Source organism: Uranotaenia lowii, chromosome 2 (genome assembly GCF_029784155.1).
Source record: "Uranotaenia lowii strain MFRU-FL chromosome 2, ASM2978415v1, whole genome shotgun sequence".
Taxonomy (NCBI): Eukaryota; Metazoa; Arthropoda; class Insecta; order Diptera; family Culicidae; genus Uranotaenia; species Uranotaenia lowii.
Genome location: NC_073692.1, coordinates 101,114,860 through 101,131,937, shown reverse-complemented (window position 1 = coordinate 101,131,937; position 17,078 = coordinate 101,114,860). Strand labels below are relative to the sequence as shown.

Here is a 17,078-nt window from a genome sequence, read left to right as displayed (position 1 = left end):
AACTTGGAAAAAATATTTTTTTCAGTTTTTTCCTAATTAAATAACAGAATTAATTCATTTTCACTGTGAATATTGTGTTGTTTTTGAGTCGTTTTGATCCAATGTTTTGGAGCATTATCTGCCTACACTGGGGCGTTTAACATCCAATGATTTCGAAGGTTACTTTTAAAGGCGTTTGTAAAAAATCGATTTTTTCATAGTTTTTACAATAAAAAGTTATATTATTGACAGAATATGAGTAGAAGATAGAAATACGAAGCACATGTTGCAATGTATTAGGATGTTCAAGTTATGTATTCCGCATACTCGATCATTTCCCTTAGCAGGTGCATATTCCCCCGAAATACCCTAAGGCTATTCTCTGCCTCCGTTTATCCGTGCTGCGTTCACCGCGCTTCCCATGCTCAAGCTGTCACTTTTGCTTTTTCGCTTCAATCTTTCGGTAGTGCTCAAAAAATGGCGAGTCGTGGTCAAAATCGTCGTGCGACACAAGAAGTCGATAATACCATTTCGTACGTCCAGTGCGATGGCCTGGTAAGTTTTAATCGTTAGTTAAGTTAAAGTGCTACTTGATAATCAATTAGACTTGTTGAAAATCTGTAAACTTGGGCTGAAGAAGCGCCCAATCGATACGCTTACTAACCATGCTGAGGTAGCAAAAATTGGGCTACGTTCTCAGAATAAAATGGGTAGTCCGAAGACAACGTCATGAAAAAAAGATGCCAAAGTTTTGTTTGTTGTCGAGTTCTTTTTTTTTTTTTATTTACAAAAAGTTTTATTAAGGCATTTAACTCATAAAGTTTTGTTTTGCCGAGTATTCACTTCACTTGTGTGTCGAGTTCTTGCATTTGTTAATTTCTAGCATTTGTTAATTTCTAGCATTTGTTAATTTCTAGCATTTGTTAATTTCTAGCATTTGTTAATTTCTAGCATTTGTTAATTTCTAGCATTTGTTAATTTCTAGCATTTGTTAATTTCTAGCATTTGTTAATTTCTAGCATTTGTTAATTTCTAGCATTTGTTAATTTCTAGCATTTGTTAATTTCTAGCATTTGTTAATTTCTAGCATTTGTTAATTTCTAGCATTTGTTAATTTCTAGCATTTGTTAATTTCTAGCATTTGTTAATTTCTAGCATTTGTTAATTTCTAGCATTTGTTAATTTCTAGCATTTGTTAATTTCTAGCATTTGTTAATTTCTAGCATTTGTTAATTTCTAGCATTTGTTAATTTCTAGCATTTGTTAATTTCTAGCATTTGTTAATTTCTAGCATTTGATAATTTCCGGTAATTGCTAATTTCGGGCATTTGTTTATTTCTCCTATTTGTTTATTTCTACCATTTGTTAACTTTTATCATTTTGTACGTTTTTTTCTGTCATTTGAACGTTTCAAAAGCCTTGACAATTCAGTTCGTTTTAAAGAGATTGTTAATGCTAGTAAGTTAATGCGATAATGCAAATAGCAACTACTCGCAGCGAGAATCTGAAAAAAGGCAACGTCGCTAGAACTGTCCTCGCATAAGAAAAGCTCAACCGTTGTTCGCTTTTGCTCATTTGAGGTGTGTGTAAAAGCCAGATCCCGGCAACGATACAGGATTTGTCTATGTATCGTGTAACCAACATCTTTTAAATAAGTGCTCGTGAAACTCGTTTTTAAGCTTTTTTTTCCTCAGATTTAAGCTATTTTTTGCCTTGAGAGTATAGGAGATGAAAGCTCAAATCTGAAGAAAAAAGCTTAAATCTGAGAGATGTGCTCCACACGGATTGTATAAGGTGGCCGGGATCTGTATACATGGGAATTCTGTTTCTCAGTTTCTCATGCATAGTTAGCTAGTGTAGAGCAAAGGCGTTACAATTCACGGGAGCTGTTCACCAACATGCCCTCTGGCCCAAAATTTCTACACCTACCAAGCCTTCTTCTATTGGCGCACTAATTCCTGTGTCTAACCACCTTTCTTTCATATGTCTATAAAAATAAAATTTTCTAGTTTTCCGCGGAGCATGCCACTTAAAATTAGAATCATAAAAATTACGGCGATTAAAGTCATATAACGAACTTAAATTTTAGGCTGTATAGCATGCTTCAGTTGAGAAAGCTGAATAAGTTTTTTTGAGCCCGTTAAATGACTCTTTTTGTTATTCGGGAACCCTTTCCAGCATTACGCAAGTTTATGTTAAGTTTATATTTTTCACGCTTTCCAGGCTGCGATGAAAATGGTGAAACATTGCCACGAAGAATCGTTGAGCAACATGGAGGTGGCCCAGGGTGCCCTGCTCGGTCTGGTCGTGGACGATCGTTTGGAAATCACCAACTGTTTTCCGTTTCCGAAGTCGTCTGACGAAACCATCGACGAGGAAGAGTATCAGCTGAACATGATGCGTCGTCTTCGGTTGGTCAACGTAGATCACTTCCACGTGGGATGGTACCAAAGTGCCGATGTGGGCAACTTTTTGTCTTTGCCGCTGCTGGAATCGCAGTATCACTACCAGACCAGTATCGAGGAATCGGTGGTGGTTATCTACGATACGCAAAAATCGAAGCGAGGTTTCCTGACGCTGAAGGCCTATCGGTTGACCCCGCAGGCCATCGCCATGTACAAGGAAGGTGAATTTACACCTGAAGCCCTTCGCAATCTGAAGGTGGGCTACGAGAACCTGTTCATCGAGGTTCCGATTGTGCTGAAGAACTCGGCTCTTTGCAACATCATGATGTCGGAGTTGGTCGAAATGGTTCCGGAAGAGGAGGGAACTCATTTCCTGGATCTGGGCACGGCCGGAGTACTCGAGAACCACTTGCGCTGTTTGATGGATCGCGTTGATGAACTTAATCAGGAAGCTAACAAATTCAACAAGTATCAGCAATTGGTGATCCGCCAGGAACAGGTGAAATTCTTGAATTATCTCTTAAACTAGAATGCATTAATTCAATCCTTTTTTCAATCTACAGGACAAGCATCGCATGCTGGCTAGGCACGCACAGGAAAATGCGGCACGTATCGCCAAGGGCGAACCTGCCCTACCGGAGGAAGAAGTCACGAAATTGTACCGTCCGCTGCCGGTTCCACCCAGGCTGAACCCGATGATCGTGTCCGGTCAAATCAACACCTACGCCCAGCACATTTCCCAATTCTGTTCCCAATCGTTGGCCAAACTGTACATGACTCAGGCCCTGCAGGGTGCCAAGGATACCAAGATGTAGAGTGGGAGCGGCTAGTGAATGTGAGTGTTATTTGAAAATTTCATATTTGATTGAACACAAACAAACAACCGAGATAAAGTAAAAGGACAGTATCTAAGAAAGAATTCCGAGGACAATATTGATAGTAGTGTGAAAGTGTAAATTTTCGACACCCGGGGAAGTGGGAGTGTACCCGAAGAGATAACTCTTCCGAATAAAACGGAGTCAACCGGCATTGGTCCTGCAGAACATCGAAGGACGCAATCGTACGGGGCTCCCGAAAAAAAAAACTTCTGTTGATTTATTTTAAAGAGAAATTCATGCTAACTATTCTTAGTTGTCTCTATCTTTTATTTTATTTATTTGACGTCAATCATTTGCGTAGACCGTTTTACATGTTTGCCTTAAATCTATATAAGTATAATGTTATGATAGAAGCACTCTCTTCAGTTCATTTTTGTTCATTGTTATATCAATTATGGTGCAGTATTTGTTATAGCAGATCATGATCTTATTTATAGGTCCATTTTGGGCATAGTTTGTTCTTTGTTTATTTATGTAGAATAGATTCCTGTTTCTTAAATACCGAGTGGGAGAATAAAAGTTAAGTTTTTCTAAAATGTTTGCATCATTTACTCTTTGCCCAATAACATCATTTATAAAAGCTAACATTGCAAACTCACGTCGTTTATCAAGACTATCTATTTTAATTAACATACATCGAGATTCATACGAAGGTAGCTGATACGAGCTCCAACCTAACCTGCGTAAAGCATATAATAAAAACTGTTTTTGTACTGACTCAATGCGGTCTTTATGTGTACCTTGATATGGAGCCCAGACAACACTGCAGTACTCAAGAAGGGGCCTAACATATGTTACATACAGTGTTTTGATGGTATAGGGATCATTGAATTGAAAACTAAACCTTTTTATAAACCCGAGCATATTACTTGCCTTGTAAATTATGTTATTGTAGTGTTCTACAAAGGTCAGTTCAGAATCAAGTATGACACCTAAGTCTCTGACTTGATTGCATCTTTCAACAGATTTTTGACCAATGGTGATGGTGTCCTGTCTTACATTTCGCTTTTTAGTAAATGAGATTGAGATGCATTATTTTTTTTTACGTTTATCTCTAGCAAGCTTTTTGTACACCATACATAAAAATTATCAACTTCTCTTTGGAAGGATTCAATATCAGATGGTTTACGTATTTTCATGAAAAGTTTCATGTCGTCTGCATATATTAAAACATTTAAATGATTTAAAATGTGTTCAACATCATTGACAAATAAAATAAATAGTAAAGGACCCAGATGGGATCCCTGTGGCACTCCTGATGTAACATGCACAACAGACGACAAATTTCCTTCAAATCTTACTAGTTGCGTTCTTCCGTGCAGGTATGACTGAACCCACTTTAATAATTTATGATTGAAACCTATTTTAGATAATTTGAAAAGCAATAAAGGAATATCAACTCTATCAAATGCTTTGCTAAAATCAGTATATAATGTTTCAACATAATTCCCTTCATCTATGGCATTTATCGAGAAATTTACAAAATTTAGTAAATTGGTGGAAGTAGAACGTCCTCTAATAAAACCATGTTGTTTAGTAGTGATTGCATTTTTAACTTGAGAAAAAATGTGTTGATTAATTATTGATTCAAATAACTTAGGGATGCAAGATAATATAGCAATTCCACGATAATTTTTAACATCTGACTTTTTGCCGGTTTTGAAAATTGGAACCAAATACGATTCTTTCCAAATGGGGGGTAGTATGCCGCTTTTTAAAGAGGAATTGAACAACCAAAACAAGGGTTTCACTAACTCATTTGATAATGATTTCAAAAATACTGGCGGCAATCCATCAGGACCTGCCCCTTTAGAGGCGTCTAAGGTGTTTAAAGAATTCAAAATTTCATTGGGTGATACATTATCAACAGTGATATTTAATGAAGATTCAGGGAGATACGAGAAATAATCATAATCTCGATCCTCTTCATTACGGGTTGTGTAAACATCTTGAAAAAAATTAGCAAATAAGTTACTGATTTCCGAAGGATTTTTGCTGATTTTGTCGTTGAACTGCATTTTTGTCGGAAAATTGCTAGACTTCTGTATATCAGTCGGAAATAAGAAAGGAGTATTCTTGCGAACAAGCGAAGTGCCGTCGCAGTATGAGATACAATAAAACATCGAACATGCCATCTTATATTTGGAATCATAAAATATACGGCGATTAAAATCTTATAGAAAATCAAACAGCGAGTGCATGTGTCCAAATACCCAGGGCGAGTTGTTTAAAAGTGCCTAATAGCGGATAGATGTTGGATAAAACAGATCCGCCAAAGCAGCCCCACATCTACGATGTACGGCATAGAAAAGGCAGTTTTTTTTAAGTGACACGATCTTGTTGGCGAAATAATAGAGCCTAGACAAATCCTTACTGAGGAGGGCGAAAGAGCCTCCTACAATAGAGATATCCGTTTATTGTATGACATTTCTTGAGGCCTCAGTGATGTTAGAAAAATTGCTAAAATCCCGCTAAAAGATCAGGAAAGTCAGCTATTGACAGATCGAATAGACGTTCAAACGTTGAATTGAGTATTTCGAATACCTCGTCCGAGTCCCGAACTGCGATGATAGCCTAACACCTAAATGTCTAGCAAGTGTCATCAGGAATCTTTTACTAGGCAGTCTCTGCTTAGCTGAGATAAAAGCTGTTAGACACGAATGCCAAAACAGCGTCTGGAATCTGACTCAGGGCATTCCAACAGGAAAGCCAACGATTCCAGACGCTGTTTTGGGCCCTGAGCTTAGATTGATTTGTCAGCATAAAATTTGCACCGCAATAATTTTAGATATCTGAGATATCCTGGTCGAGTAGATGCAGGGTATCTTAGTAAAGGTGCTAAGAAAAAAAGATCCGCATGAATCTGTAACAATAATAAAGGATTCCGCAAACTGGATCCAAGAACAAATTTATGCTACACTTCAGCATCTATGGACCACATTCCAACGCTGCGAATAACACTAGAACAAGTCTATGAATTCCAGAATTCTCTTTTGTTGGTTAGAAATGAGTTGGGAAAGACAACATTGAATTTGAAGAAAATGATCAAAACTTTCATTTGGAAAACTTTGAAAAATTACTTACTGCACTGTGCAGGATTTTAACCTGCAATCTCCGGCTTTCTAGGCCAACGCATTACTATGCTTCTGGTGTTGTTTGTTGTTTTTGAAAAAAAATCAACGGTCCCAATAACACAAACATCTGAACTGCACTTAGAAAGAGAGAATTCTCAGAGAAACTACTCCTTTTATTGAAGCACAGTACGAAGCAATTTTGTGCAACATTTTTCAGTGTCTTGTCTGACCAAATTCTGGTAGCTGCTGAAACCAGTCTATGATGATAGTAAAATAGTAAAAGATGCGATCTTGACTTGATCAATTATCACTAGTGAACCGACACAAGGATTGCTGTGGAATCCTTTGACAATGTATCAGCAAAACGAATGTTGTATTGAACGCTCAATAACAACGGGACAGCAGGTTTCAACTTCAACTCCGTAATGACCGAGGAGTCATATGTCATTTTGCTTTCAAATGAAAGAACTGCAGAAAATTTGGCATTCGGATATTTTCCATTCCACAAATTGGGTCACTTTAGATACACATTTATTCCACATCAACATATCTAATAACTACAAGAAAACGTGTGCAAACTAAACACACTGACTTGCCTGTTTTTGCTTTTTTTCATCTCTCAACAGTACAAAGGGTTTTTGCAAAAAACTCTGTGACCGTGAAACATCCTTCTTAAATAATCACTTTATAAAACACTTTAAAATATAGGATATTTACTTTTTCGAGGAAATAGGTCCGGATATCATAAAACTATGCAAAACATGAGGGTGATAATAACATCGATGATTTCTAAAATTCTGTACGATGCTGGTGATTTTTTGTTTGTTTCTGCTTTACTAATGCAATACCTTCTGAGCAACTATCACAAATCGCTAGTTATTATTTTGTTGCTACAGCAGAAAAGTGCTTATAATGCGCGGGAGCCGGGACAGAGCGGAAGCTCAAACACGTGCTTCATGTTTTTTCAAAACTTAAGAAAATGTACATCGATTAAAGTTGTGCTTACAACAGAGAAGCGAACTCTTCAAACGGCATTTTATTTGTGTATCAAACGCTGAATAATTTATCAAACTGCTGTTTGTGGGGTGAGGTGACACTGATCAGTTCTAGCGGAGTATTCCCCTTGTTATCTCGGATAGTGGCAGCTGCCCGGTGGTTTTCCAGCAATATTTGACACGTTTCCAGATGACCACGTTCGACGGCACGATGGAGCGCAGTTTTACCATCACTATCCTGGAGCAGCGGGTTCGATTTGCGTTCCAAAAGAAGTTTGACTATTTTCGAGTGACCTGATAAAATGATAGAAAAAATTGCTTTTCAACACCTGGAAGGTAGCTACTAGTGTAAGGAATCCACTTACCCATCATAGCGGCCCTATGCAGTGCCGTTGCCCCTCCATGCGTTTGTTCGTCAACACCGATACCACTGTCCAGCAATCGCCGACAAATTTCCTGGTGACCACATCGTGCAGCGTAGTGTAGTGCGGTATAGCCAGACTGGTCCCTATCATTCAAATGTCCCCTACCTATGAGCGTTGTCAATTTCGATGTATCATTATCAATGGCTGAAATAAGAAGATCTTTTTTAGAGTCCGAAATTTTCACAAACTAAGGCCGCGTTTTCACAAATTTCATTATTCATGTATACGTATTGATGCATTCATCTTTAAATTTTTATTCGTAATATACACACTTTTGAAGTTAATTTTGAGTTTCAAAATATCAGAATATTTTTTTAAAACTGATATGAACTTGTTTTAATACTCATAGAACTTTTAAAACACTATATTCAATGATTTTTAAAAAGAAATTTTAAGTGCAATTGTTGCACTCATCAATAAAAAAAGCCCCTGGATGTAGACTTTTGATGTCTGTATAACAGTTGAAGGCTCTGCTGGAGCTTTCACATGAGCTGTCAAATCTGCCAAACAATATTTTTCTCTTTCCACCATATGTGAGTTTAGGTTAGGGAGACAAAGGCAGACAAAAGCTCGAACTGCTCGATTTCTCGACTGTTATAATGTGCGCAAAATTTTATTTATGCATGCATCAATTAGAAATTTTGTGAAAACGAGGCCTAAAGATCATAATACCCACCAGCTGTCCAGATACCCCGCTCGAACTCCAACTCGTCCAGCGATTGTGTGGCGGGTGCTGGAGTACTAGTGCAGTTGCATTGGTGCGCTTGATCCTGTTGCTGATGATGATGATGATGATGATCGCCGAGCCGCTGGTCGTGGGGCATCCTTAGAATGACCGTTACAGTTTCCGTTTGTAATCCCGTGACCGTTCGTAAGAGTGATGGCTTTGGGTGGGGGCGAAGGACTACGACAGGCGTTTGCAGGCTTTAACGACACGGCAACGACGATGATGATTTATGTATGTAAAAATAAGTATAACAGCTTGGATTAGATTTGTTGGCAAACTCCAGTAGGTTCGTATAGGTATTGTGGTTGAATTGTAATTTGATCACACAACATTAGCACCCAGAGTTTTGACTTTTTTTTCATGTGTGGATCAGTTGAAATGGTGGCAGAATTACACAGGTTATAGGGTTTTCAAAAATACTGGAGGAAGATAAAAGTTGTCACGTGGAGCTGCGGAAATGTTGAGATAGCCAAAAAGGTTTCCTAGCAAATATAGTAACGATGATTTTATCGCTTCGTAAAGGTGAGGTCAGGTTTCCATTTTTTTTACAATTCACGTTGCAGAGTCCACACGATCTCCGCCTCACCAGTGCTGGAAACCACTTTGTAGCCCAGCTGAGCCAGTGAGTTGATGATGAGCGAGGGAGCGACCTTGATCAGCACCCCATTGTCGATCGGAACCGAGCTGATCTGGAAGCGCTTCGAGAGCGCTTGAACCTCGTCAGCCGAGCAACCGAATATGGCACTATCCCGTGCGTACAGGGAACCCTTGACAAAAACGTACGCATAGGTACCCTCGGCCGGTAGGATCGGAATCGGCACCGTTACCACATTTTGTGTCGTGGTCTGTGAGTTGGGCGTTTCCATTGTTATAATGTGTAAATCGTTAAAATCTTCCTAACACAGATCAAGCACGGCTAATTACGAAGACACGAAAGTTAACACAGACGACAAATATCGGTCCAAGGCGCCGCCGCTTGCCCTACTCCGGGACGTCTAGCTTACTGATGGGGGGTGGTAGATAGGTGGAGGATTGTTGTTGTTGTTGATGTTGGCTATTCACCTCACGGCCCAAGTTAGCCAAATTATCCCGCTCAACGGTGAGATTGTTAGACGATGCACTTGACTCGCAGCTGTAAGGTTCTGGATCGCTAAACTCCTTTCGCATAGTCCACATATACTCGTTGTAGTCCTGTTTAACCGCCGTCGAGGATGACGCGACCACTCGGTATCCGAGAACCTGGAAAACAACAAGAGTATTGTAAGTTTTTTTAAAGTCATACACGAAAAACTTTAAACCCCACATTCATCCAATACTATAAAATAGGTCATCCGTAACCACGAAGAAAGAAAGAGGTTTTCCATAAGAGAGTCCTTCATAATTAAAAGCAAAGAAGCAACAAAAGTTCGAAACTGACAGACGATTGCAATAACTGAGGTGTGCATTTATTCCATTTTCTGTTGTTATTTGTTCAACGCATAAGCGATTTTACTCACCTCCAAGGCCGTCAGTATCACGCAAGGATGCTGCAGATAGACAACCGTTGCCTCATCACTGTATCCCCCGCACGGGAACCGGTTTAGCTGTTCGAGATCGGCCGCTAATGGACGATAGGAGATCGATCGAGAGATGGGAAGAAAGAAAGAAAAAAAACGGAAATGATGTGTACGCACACGAGAGATGTGTTAATTGGAAAATTGATTTGTTGGAAATGGAACCGAGATATACGAGAGATGAGATTGTTGATTGGAGAATGGATGCACGCATTTGGTCAGATGTTGAATGGAAGTAATTTTGTTTGTTGAATACTGTATGAATTTAGAGCTACGAATCCGTAGCCAGTTTTTTTTTTGTTGGCTCTCCAAGAAATTTGTATGGAATGGTGTTGACTAATAAACCTGTTGAAAACTCGTAGATAAATATTGAAATTATAATTTTATAGCCCTCTGAAACATTCTTATATAAACCTTAGAAATTATTTTGTAATCAGATCTTTGGAGCAGAATGTATTTAGAAGAATATTCATTCTAACTTATTGGTAAAAAAATGAAAGAACTTGGGAAACAATTTCAACTGTCTTAATCGATGAAAATTTTTAAATTACCTAGCTGAATATCGTAAACAGGGATGCCAGGTGTTGAGGAGTAAAAATCTGGGCAATTTTGAAAAAAAGTCTGTGTGTGTCTGTGCATAGGGAAGATCACAAATTTGGTACTAAACAAGAAATTTGACGATGCGTGTGAGGAGAGGGGGGGTAGACTCCTGTGGTTATCCTGTGGTATTCGGGTTATTTTCGAGTAGAGAACTATATAACAAACACTGTTTCCTTCCACGTACCATGCCGATCTTATTTTAAAAAATAACTGTTTAATGAATGATTGGTCAAATACCAATGAATACAAGCGAGATTTCAGTCTAATCTGGCACTTACGGATAAAATCCGATGCATGAATATTGATTTCATCACTCAATTTTGAAAACCTGTAAAATCTGTGCACTCTCAGCAAAAATCTGGGCATAATCTGTGTCTGGCCAATATCTGGACGAAGGGTCAAAAGTCTTGGTTTTACAGACAAATCTGGGCACCTGGCAACCCAGATCGTAAACAACGTCCTGGTATTGCCCATTAGACTGAGTTGATTTGGGGTCATTTCTTAAATTTAATCTGTAAATTAATCAGTAAATTTGTACTTTTATGTTTGTATGGGAAAATTGAATATTTTGTACTGAAAACTCATCACAATTTTTGTTTTTTCTGTGGAACCGAGCCTGCTAATGAATTCTGTGCCAATTTATAAATTCTCTAAGGGAAATTCCCCGCTGAATAACTTTTTCGAATACCGTTACTTCGTATATTATTAGGCAAAAAAGTTATAAGTTGTTTAATGGGGGCATGTATTTTAGCATTGAAGAGCTATAAATTCAATTGACATCAGTGCTGGGTGCCTTCACTATCTTACTATGAATGTAGTCAACAAGGCAGTGCGATGGCTTAGCCTAAAAGGTCGTGAAGACGTACCACTTGTGCGCAGAGCCAACCATCTCCTATCTTCCCTAACCAAACAAAATATCCCACCCATAGCAACCCTACCCAGAACCAAAACAGAACCCTGGAATCAACCCTCCCCCAAAGTAGACCTTTCCCTCATGAAGCTAGTCAAAGCAGGTGATCCCCCAGTGAAAATACAACAACATTTCCGATCCCTAATCCATAGAAAATATAAAGATCTAGAACACATATACACTGACGGGTCGGTTGCCGACGAGAAAATCGGATATGGAATTTATAGTTCGACCCCAAAATTTAGCTCCTCTCTACCACCCCCCTGTTCCATCTTTAGTGCAGAAGCATAGGCTCTTATGATAGCCTCCACTTCACATACCAGACCAGGAGTCCAAACTGTCATTTTTAGCGACTCAGCTAGCTGCCTCGAACAAATTAAATCTTGCACTATCAAACATCCCTGGCTACTCGAAACAGAAATCTCCGCACTTAAAAATAACCTGCAGTTTTGCTGGATCCCAGGGCACTGTGGGATTGCGGGAAATGAAGTAGCCGACAAACTTGCCGACATTGGCCGTGAATCCATAATCGAATCAGTGAAAATTCCCCAAATAGATTTTACCCGTTGGGTCAAAAAGACTCTAAGAGAGTGCTGGGATGAAGAATGGCGAAAAAATTGTCATTTCAGGTTGAGGAGAATCAAACCTATCACAACTCGTTGGCCCGATAACCCCAAACCCCTGCATCGAAGAGTCCTCACTCGCCTACGTATAGGCCACACTAACTTAACCCATAATTACCTTCTTGAAAAAACAGACCCCCTATCTGCTCTACCTGTGGTGTTGCCCTCTCAGTTCCCCACTTATTATCAGAATGCCTTGCCTATAGTACTGAACGTTCGGCAAACGATTTGGATACCACCCTGGAGCTAGTACTATCACCTCCCTATGAGAAACAACTTTTGCGATTCCTAGAAGACACACAATTACTATCCAAAATATGATCCATCACAGCAGGGACGAATAACCTTAAGGTTAAAGTCCCGTAACAAAAAAGCAACAACAACAACAAGCTGGGTGCCTAGCGAGGTATTGGGAATACCAGTAGCATTGAAAACTTGTGGGTGAAAGTGTCCTATGCACCTCGTTCGATTTTGATCGGATTAGCGTATATTCCACCGGAAAATGCCAGGATATCTCCATTCTAGATCTTCATGTGAATGCTCTATCGGAAGCTACCCAAGCAACCAGAATTCCCTTAAAAAGGTTCCATAGAAGCTTAATCAGCTCTCGTTTGTGTCTGAAGAGAATGCTAATCAGCCCAAAATTTAAGTTCTTAAAGCTACTTTCAAGTTCGTTTAGGTGGCTGTAGAGAACGCTATTCAGCTTCTAAGAGAATGTCAAGAAACTTCTACGCGCCGAAAAAAAAAATCCGATTGACAGATTGCTCTGACAACCACATGTCAGATTGCTAGGTTGCCGGTCTATCATGGTCTATCTCATTGATTTTAATTATATTGTTTTGATTACAAAAGCTGCTTACACGCCTAGAGAATTGAACCGCTGCTCTCTAGGTTGCAATGAAACTCACCAGCCTCTCGACCAATCCAGCAATAGTTAATTGCCACTGTAATGATTAGTATTTAAACTTAATGTCATTTGGGATGATTGAGTGGGTTGGTCAATAGAAGGTATCTTATTTCGTTCAAAGGACTTTCAGTACACAATATGAATCATAACAAAAATTCGCATCATCAAAAATTTATTCGAATATCTTAACATTTATTGGAAAAATTCGAAAAAATCTTGAATTCCATTTGTAAATATCAGTGCAGACATAAACAAAACAAATACCATGACAAGAAATTGACAGACATTTTTGACATGTCGCTTAGAATTCCCATATAGGTTCTTTAAAACACCTTCAAGTATCTTAATGATGCGTTTTGGAATGTTACGCGAACGTTATCGACCTTCTTGAAAGAAGTTCCATTAAAAGCGCTTAGAAGTTCCGTTATCGATAGTTTAACCTTTCAAAGGGCGATGGAAGTTCCTGAGTAACTTTTACGCGACAACAGTCACCTGAAGTTCCCGTAAAACATTTTTTCAGCCAAATGTGAACTTCGGAGTTCCATCTTTAAGTAAAAACGCGACTTTTGGTTGCTTGGGTAGATTACAACATGCGGTATAATTTTTCTAGACGATTTTAACCAACCTCAATTATAGTGGATCCCTGGCCAAGGCAACAACTTGTTGATCGATCCCTCATCGGTGATAAGTACGGCAAGTTCCTCTCTAGTGGATGGAACTATTTTAAATGGAATGCATCAACGTAATGGTGTACGGAACCTTCATAAACTAACGCTGGATTTAGTCTTCACCGATGAGTCTATCTTGATCAGCACCATCATCGAGGCCAATGAAGTTGTTGTCCCCATAGACGTGCATCATCCTCCGTTTGGATTCGATATTTCGTTCCTGAATCCAGTAGCTTTAATTGAGGACTTCGACGCATCCGCTCGTGACTTCCGTCGTGCTGATTTTGAGGTATTGAACCGAGCGCTATCCGAAATTGACTGGACGAATCTTCAAAGATGTGCTGATGTGGATATGGCTGTGTGTGAGTACATTCTGCTCCATTATGAGTGAAGTTTTCGATAATTCTGTACCACTGCACAGTGGTCCAGAAATGAAATTTAGCGGGAAACAATTATTTGCGCTCTTGCCTTAGGTTTAAGACATTTGGTGTCCAAGACAAAGTTGTACAACATCACAAGGCGCTACTTTTGAATGAAACATTTTTAGGGTGGTTCATAAAACTCCTTAGATACGAAAATTATTTTTTTACTGTAAGGAGATAGTGCTGTATTATGTTCAGCAATTATTTAGAACAACATAATTGATGAAACTTTGTAGAAGGCTTTGAATGTCTATCTATTAACGTTCAGGTTTTATGATGATTTTTCGTGTACAAGTTAGGGTGGTCCAACAAAACCAAGTTTTTTTGTTATAACTTTGTTGGATATCAACTTATCAAAATCATGTGTTCGGCAAGTATTTAGCAAATCTTTATGCGCATCTTTTGTAGCAAACAGATTTCTAATATCTGCTTTTGATTCGCAGTTATCATGAATTTTGTGTTCAAAAATGGCCGTTTTGTATGAGCCATAACTTCAAATGGAGCAAACCAAAAAATTCAAACTTTAATTCGTTTGAAAGAACATGTTAAAATATACATTATATCAAAAAACTGGAGAGGTGTTTTTTGTTTGAAGCTTTTTATTTACATTTGAACCTGACCAAAATTGCCATTTTTCATATAACAAAATATATCACTTTTGCTCTGCGACATGGAATTCTTCTTTGCTTTCGCACCCTTAGTCAATAATTCTAATTTTTTTTACCACTACAAAAGCAGAGTTTCCTATTCATAACCTTTTGTAAAAATTTTGAAAGACTAACATAGCCAGAGGGGCACAAATGAAAAAAATGAGGATTCTTGATTATTAATGTATAGAACCATAAACTGAAAACAATGAATTACTAACTACCCAACAAGAAAGTCTTGAATTGTATTTTTCTTAGAAGGAGTTATTATTCACTTATGTCCTTTTGACTGTGAAAGCCAGTTTTGGTTTCTCCGGTGATCATTTTGATCAAACCCAAGTAAACCACACAGTTTTCAGTACAAGAGTTTCGATTATTCGTGATGAACGTTCAAAGGAAAGTTATAGTCGTTCACTGGCTGAAGGGGTCTAGTGAAAAAGATATGGTTGAAGTTCTGTTAAAAATGGATCCGAAGCTTTCGAAATTAACATTGAAAAAGAAATTAATTAATTAAATTAATTTGGTGGATCACACAGTGGAAAGGTTGTTGAAATATTTACAATATGATTCTACATTTCCGGAAAAAAATGCTTCAACTTATTTTCAAATGGGGAGCATATGGTAGCTCAAACCACAGCAGGTATAAATTTATTATGAACGGACCTTAATCTTTTGATCTTCAAATTATTTCAATACAGATTTAATCAATCCTTCATTGACGAAGATGATGAAAGAGACATGCGTGAATACAGCGATTCACACATTTTCACGGTTTCTCTTGTTCCGTTACGTCTCGTAGATAAATCTAATGGGATACAAAACGTTATCTGGAGTAACGATTGCCCATCCTCAGTGAGTTTGTGCAGACCTATTAGGCTCATTTTTGCTAAGGAAAGTGCAGATCTTACAAGATTCGTTGGAAATGTTCATGAAGATTGCAGATTGCAGATTGCAGATTGCAGGAAATTCTTCGAGAAACGGATTGAAGTTGCATAAATTACGGGTTCAGTCCCGTTCAGCTTTTGGAAAAGTTTTACGTGATTTTAATCATTATCAACAGTAGCTCGTTTGAAGGGTATGCCGAAGAAACTCGGGTGCTTTATAACAATTTATATAGCTGGTATCCCGTTTCTCCAACCGTACACAAATTGTTAGTGCATGGAACAGCAGTCATAAAACATCATATTTTACCCATAGGCATGTATTCGGAAGAAGCTGGTGAAACAAGAAAGTTTACGAAGTTTACGAAGATTTCGAGGAAACCACTCCAGAAAGTTCGATCGTGTGGTTAGTCTGGAGGATGTTTTTAAAAGACTCCTCCTGACATCAGATCCGCACTTCTCACTATCCAATAGAAAATGTATGAAATATTCAAAAACCAGCCTTCCTGAATGCAGCCGTCATTTGATCTGTTACCCCTAACGCGTTTTTTTTATTTGTTTCATTATTGCTAGAAGACACGAACGCCACTAACGTGGTAAAGTGTCTATAATTAGAGGAAAAAAAAATTATTGCTAGAATATAAGTGTTTTTTTTGTTTTCTATGAATTTTTTATTGATTTCTCAAATAAACTTTTTTATCCGTTTTTCCGTTTCTGTTAACTTTAATGATGATATAAATGTTACGATGTGTACGGATATTCCTCACGCAGCCAAAAGTAGTCAAAAATAATATAGAAAGGTTATGTGAAAAATGGCAATTTTGGTCAAGTTCAAATGTGAATAAAAAGCTTTAAACAAAAAACACCTCTCCAGTTTTTTGATATAATGTAGATTTTAACATGTTCTTTCAAACGAATTAAAGTTTGAATTTTTTGGTTTGCTCCATTTGAAGTTATGGCTCATACAAAACGGCCATTTTTGAACACAAAATTCATGATAACTGCGAATCAAAAGCAGATATTAGAAATCTGTTTACTACAAAAGATGCGCATGATGATTTGCTAAATACTTGCCGAACACATGATTTTGATAAGTTGATATCCAACAAAGTTATAACAAAAAAACTTGTTTTTCTAGGACCACCCTAACTTGTACACGAAAAATCATCATAAAACCTAAACGTTAATAGATAGACATTCAAAGTCTTCTACAAAGTTTCATCAATTATGTTGTTCTAAATAATTGCTGAACATAATACAGCACTATCACCTTACAGTAAAAAAATAATTTTCGTATCTAAGGAGTTTTATGAACCACCCTAAAACTGTTTCATTCAAAAGTAGCGCCTTGTGATGTTGTACAACTTTGTCTTGGACACCAAAT

At 38.1% G+C, this 17,078-nt stretch overlaps 4 protein-coding genes across 4 annotated transcripts in view; 1 reads left to right on the top strand and 3 right to left on the bottom strand.

Moving 5' to 3' along the window:
• The first annotated feature begins 421 nt into the window (after positions 1 to 421).
• LOC129744994 (eukaryotic translation initiation factor 3 subunit H) lies at positions 422 to 3,447 on the top strand. Its single transcript, XM_055737819.1, has 3 exons — positions 422 to 534; positions 2,203 to 2,883; positions 2,948 to 3,447. The coding sequence occupies exons 1-3, from the start codon at positions 457 to 459 to the stop codon at positions 3,197 to 3,199; spliced, it is 1,011 nt and encodes a 336-aa protein (XP_055593794.1). The 5' UTR covers positions 422 to 456; the 3' UTR covers positions 3,200 to 3,447.
• Positions 3,448 to 6,850: 3,403 nt separating this feature from the next.
• On the bottom strand, positions 6,851 to 9,679 carry LOC129744995 (ankyrin repeat domain-containing protein 39-like). The gene is made up of 4 exons (XM_055737820.1): positions 9,546 to 9,679; positions 8,433 to 8,680; positions 7,697 to 7,900; positions 6,851 to 7,625 (listed from the first exon to the last, which is right to left on the bottom strand). The coding sequence occupies exons 2-4, from the start codon at positions 8,578 to 8,580 to the stop codon at positions 7,384 to 7,386; spliced, it is 594 nt and encodes a 197-aa protein (XP_055593795.1). The 5' UTR covers positions 8,581 to 8,680; positions 9,546 to 9,679; the 3' UTR covers positions 6,851 to 7,383.
• On the bottom strand, positions 8,585 to 9,349 carry LOC129744998 (uncharacterized). Its single transcript, XM_055737822.1, has one exon. It carries the CDS (start codon positions 9,347 to 9,349, stop codon positions 9,029 to 9,031), a length of 321 nt encoding a protein of 106 aa, XP_055593797.1. The 3' UTR covers positions 8,585 to 9,028.
• LOC129744997 (uncharacterized) overlaps positions 9,465 to 17,078 on the bottom strand; it is a 50,530-nt gene continuing 42,916 nt past the window's right edge. The window contains exons 3-4 of the mRNA XM_055737821.1: positions 9,980 to 10,083; positions 9,465 to 9,722 (exon numbers count right to left, since the gene is read on the bottom strand). Of these exons, the coding sequence (XP_055593796.1) occupies positions 9,465 to 9,722; positions 9,980 to 10,083 (362 nt within the window). The remainder of the gene's footprint in view (positions 9,723 to 9,979; positions 10,084 to 17,078) is intronic.

Bases quoted from the DNA above. Each gene is read 5' to 3' on its own strand.
- LOC129744994 (XM_055737819.1), top strand. From the start codon at position 457: ATGGCGAGTCGTGGTCAAAATCGTCGTGCGACACAAGAAGTCGATAAT. The intron at 535-2,202 runs GTAAGTTTTAAT...CACGCTTTCCAG, and splicing joins ACGTCCAGTGCGATGGCCTG to GCTGCGATGAAAATGGTGAA. The intron at 2,884-2,947 runs GTGAAATTCTTG...TTCAATCTACAG, and splicing joins TGGTGATCCGCCAGGAACAG to GACAAGCATCGCATGCTGGC.
- LOC129744995 (XM_055737820.1), bottom strand. From the start codon at position 8,580: ATGCCCCACGACCAGCGGCTCGGCGATCATCATCATCATCATCATCAG. The intron at 7,901-8,432 runs GTGGGTATTATG...TTCTTATTTCAG, and splicing joins GCGGGGTATCTGGACAGCTG to CCATTGATAATGATACATCG. The intron at 7,626-7,696 runs GTAAGTGGATTC...TCATTTTATCAG, and splicing joins GCATAGGGCCGCTATGATGG to GTCACTCGAAAATAGTCAAA.
- LOC129744998 (XM_055737822.1), bottom strand. From the start codon at position 9,349: ATGGAAACGCCCAACTCACAGACCACGACACAAAATGTGGTAACGGTG.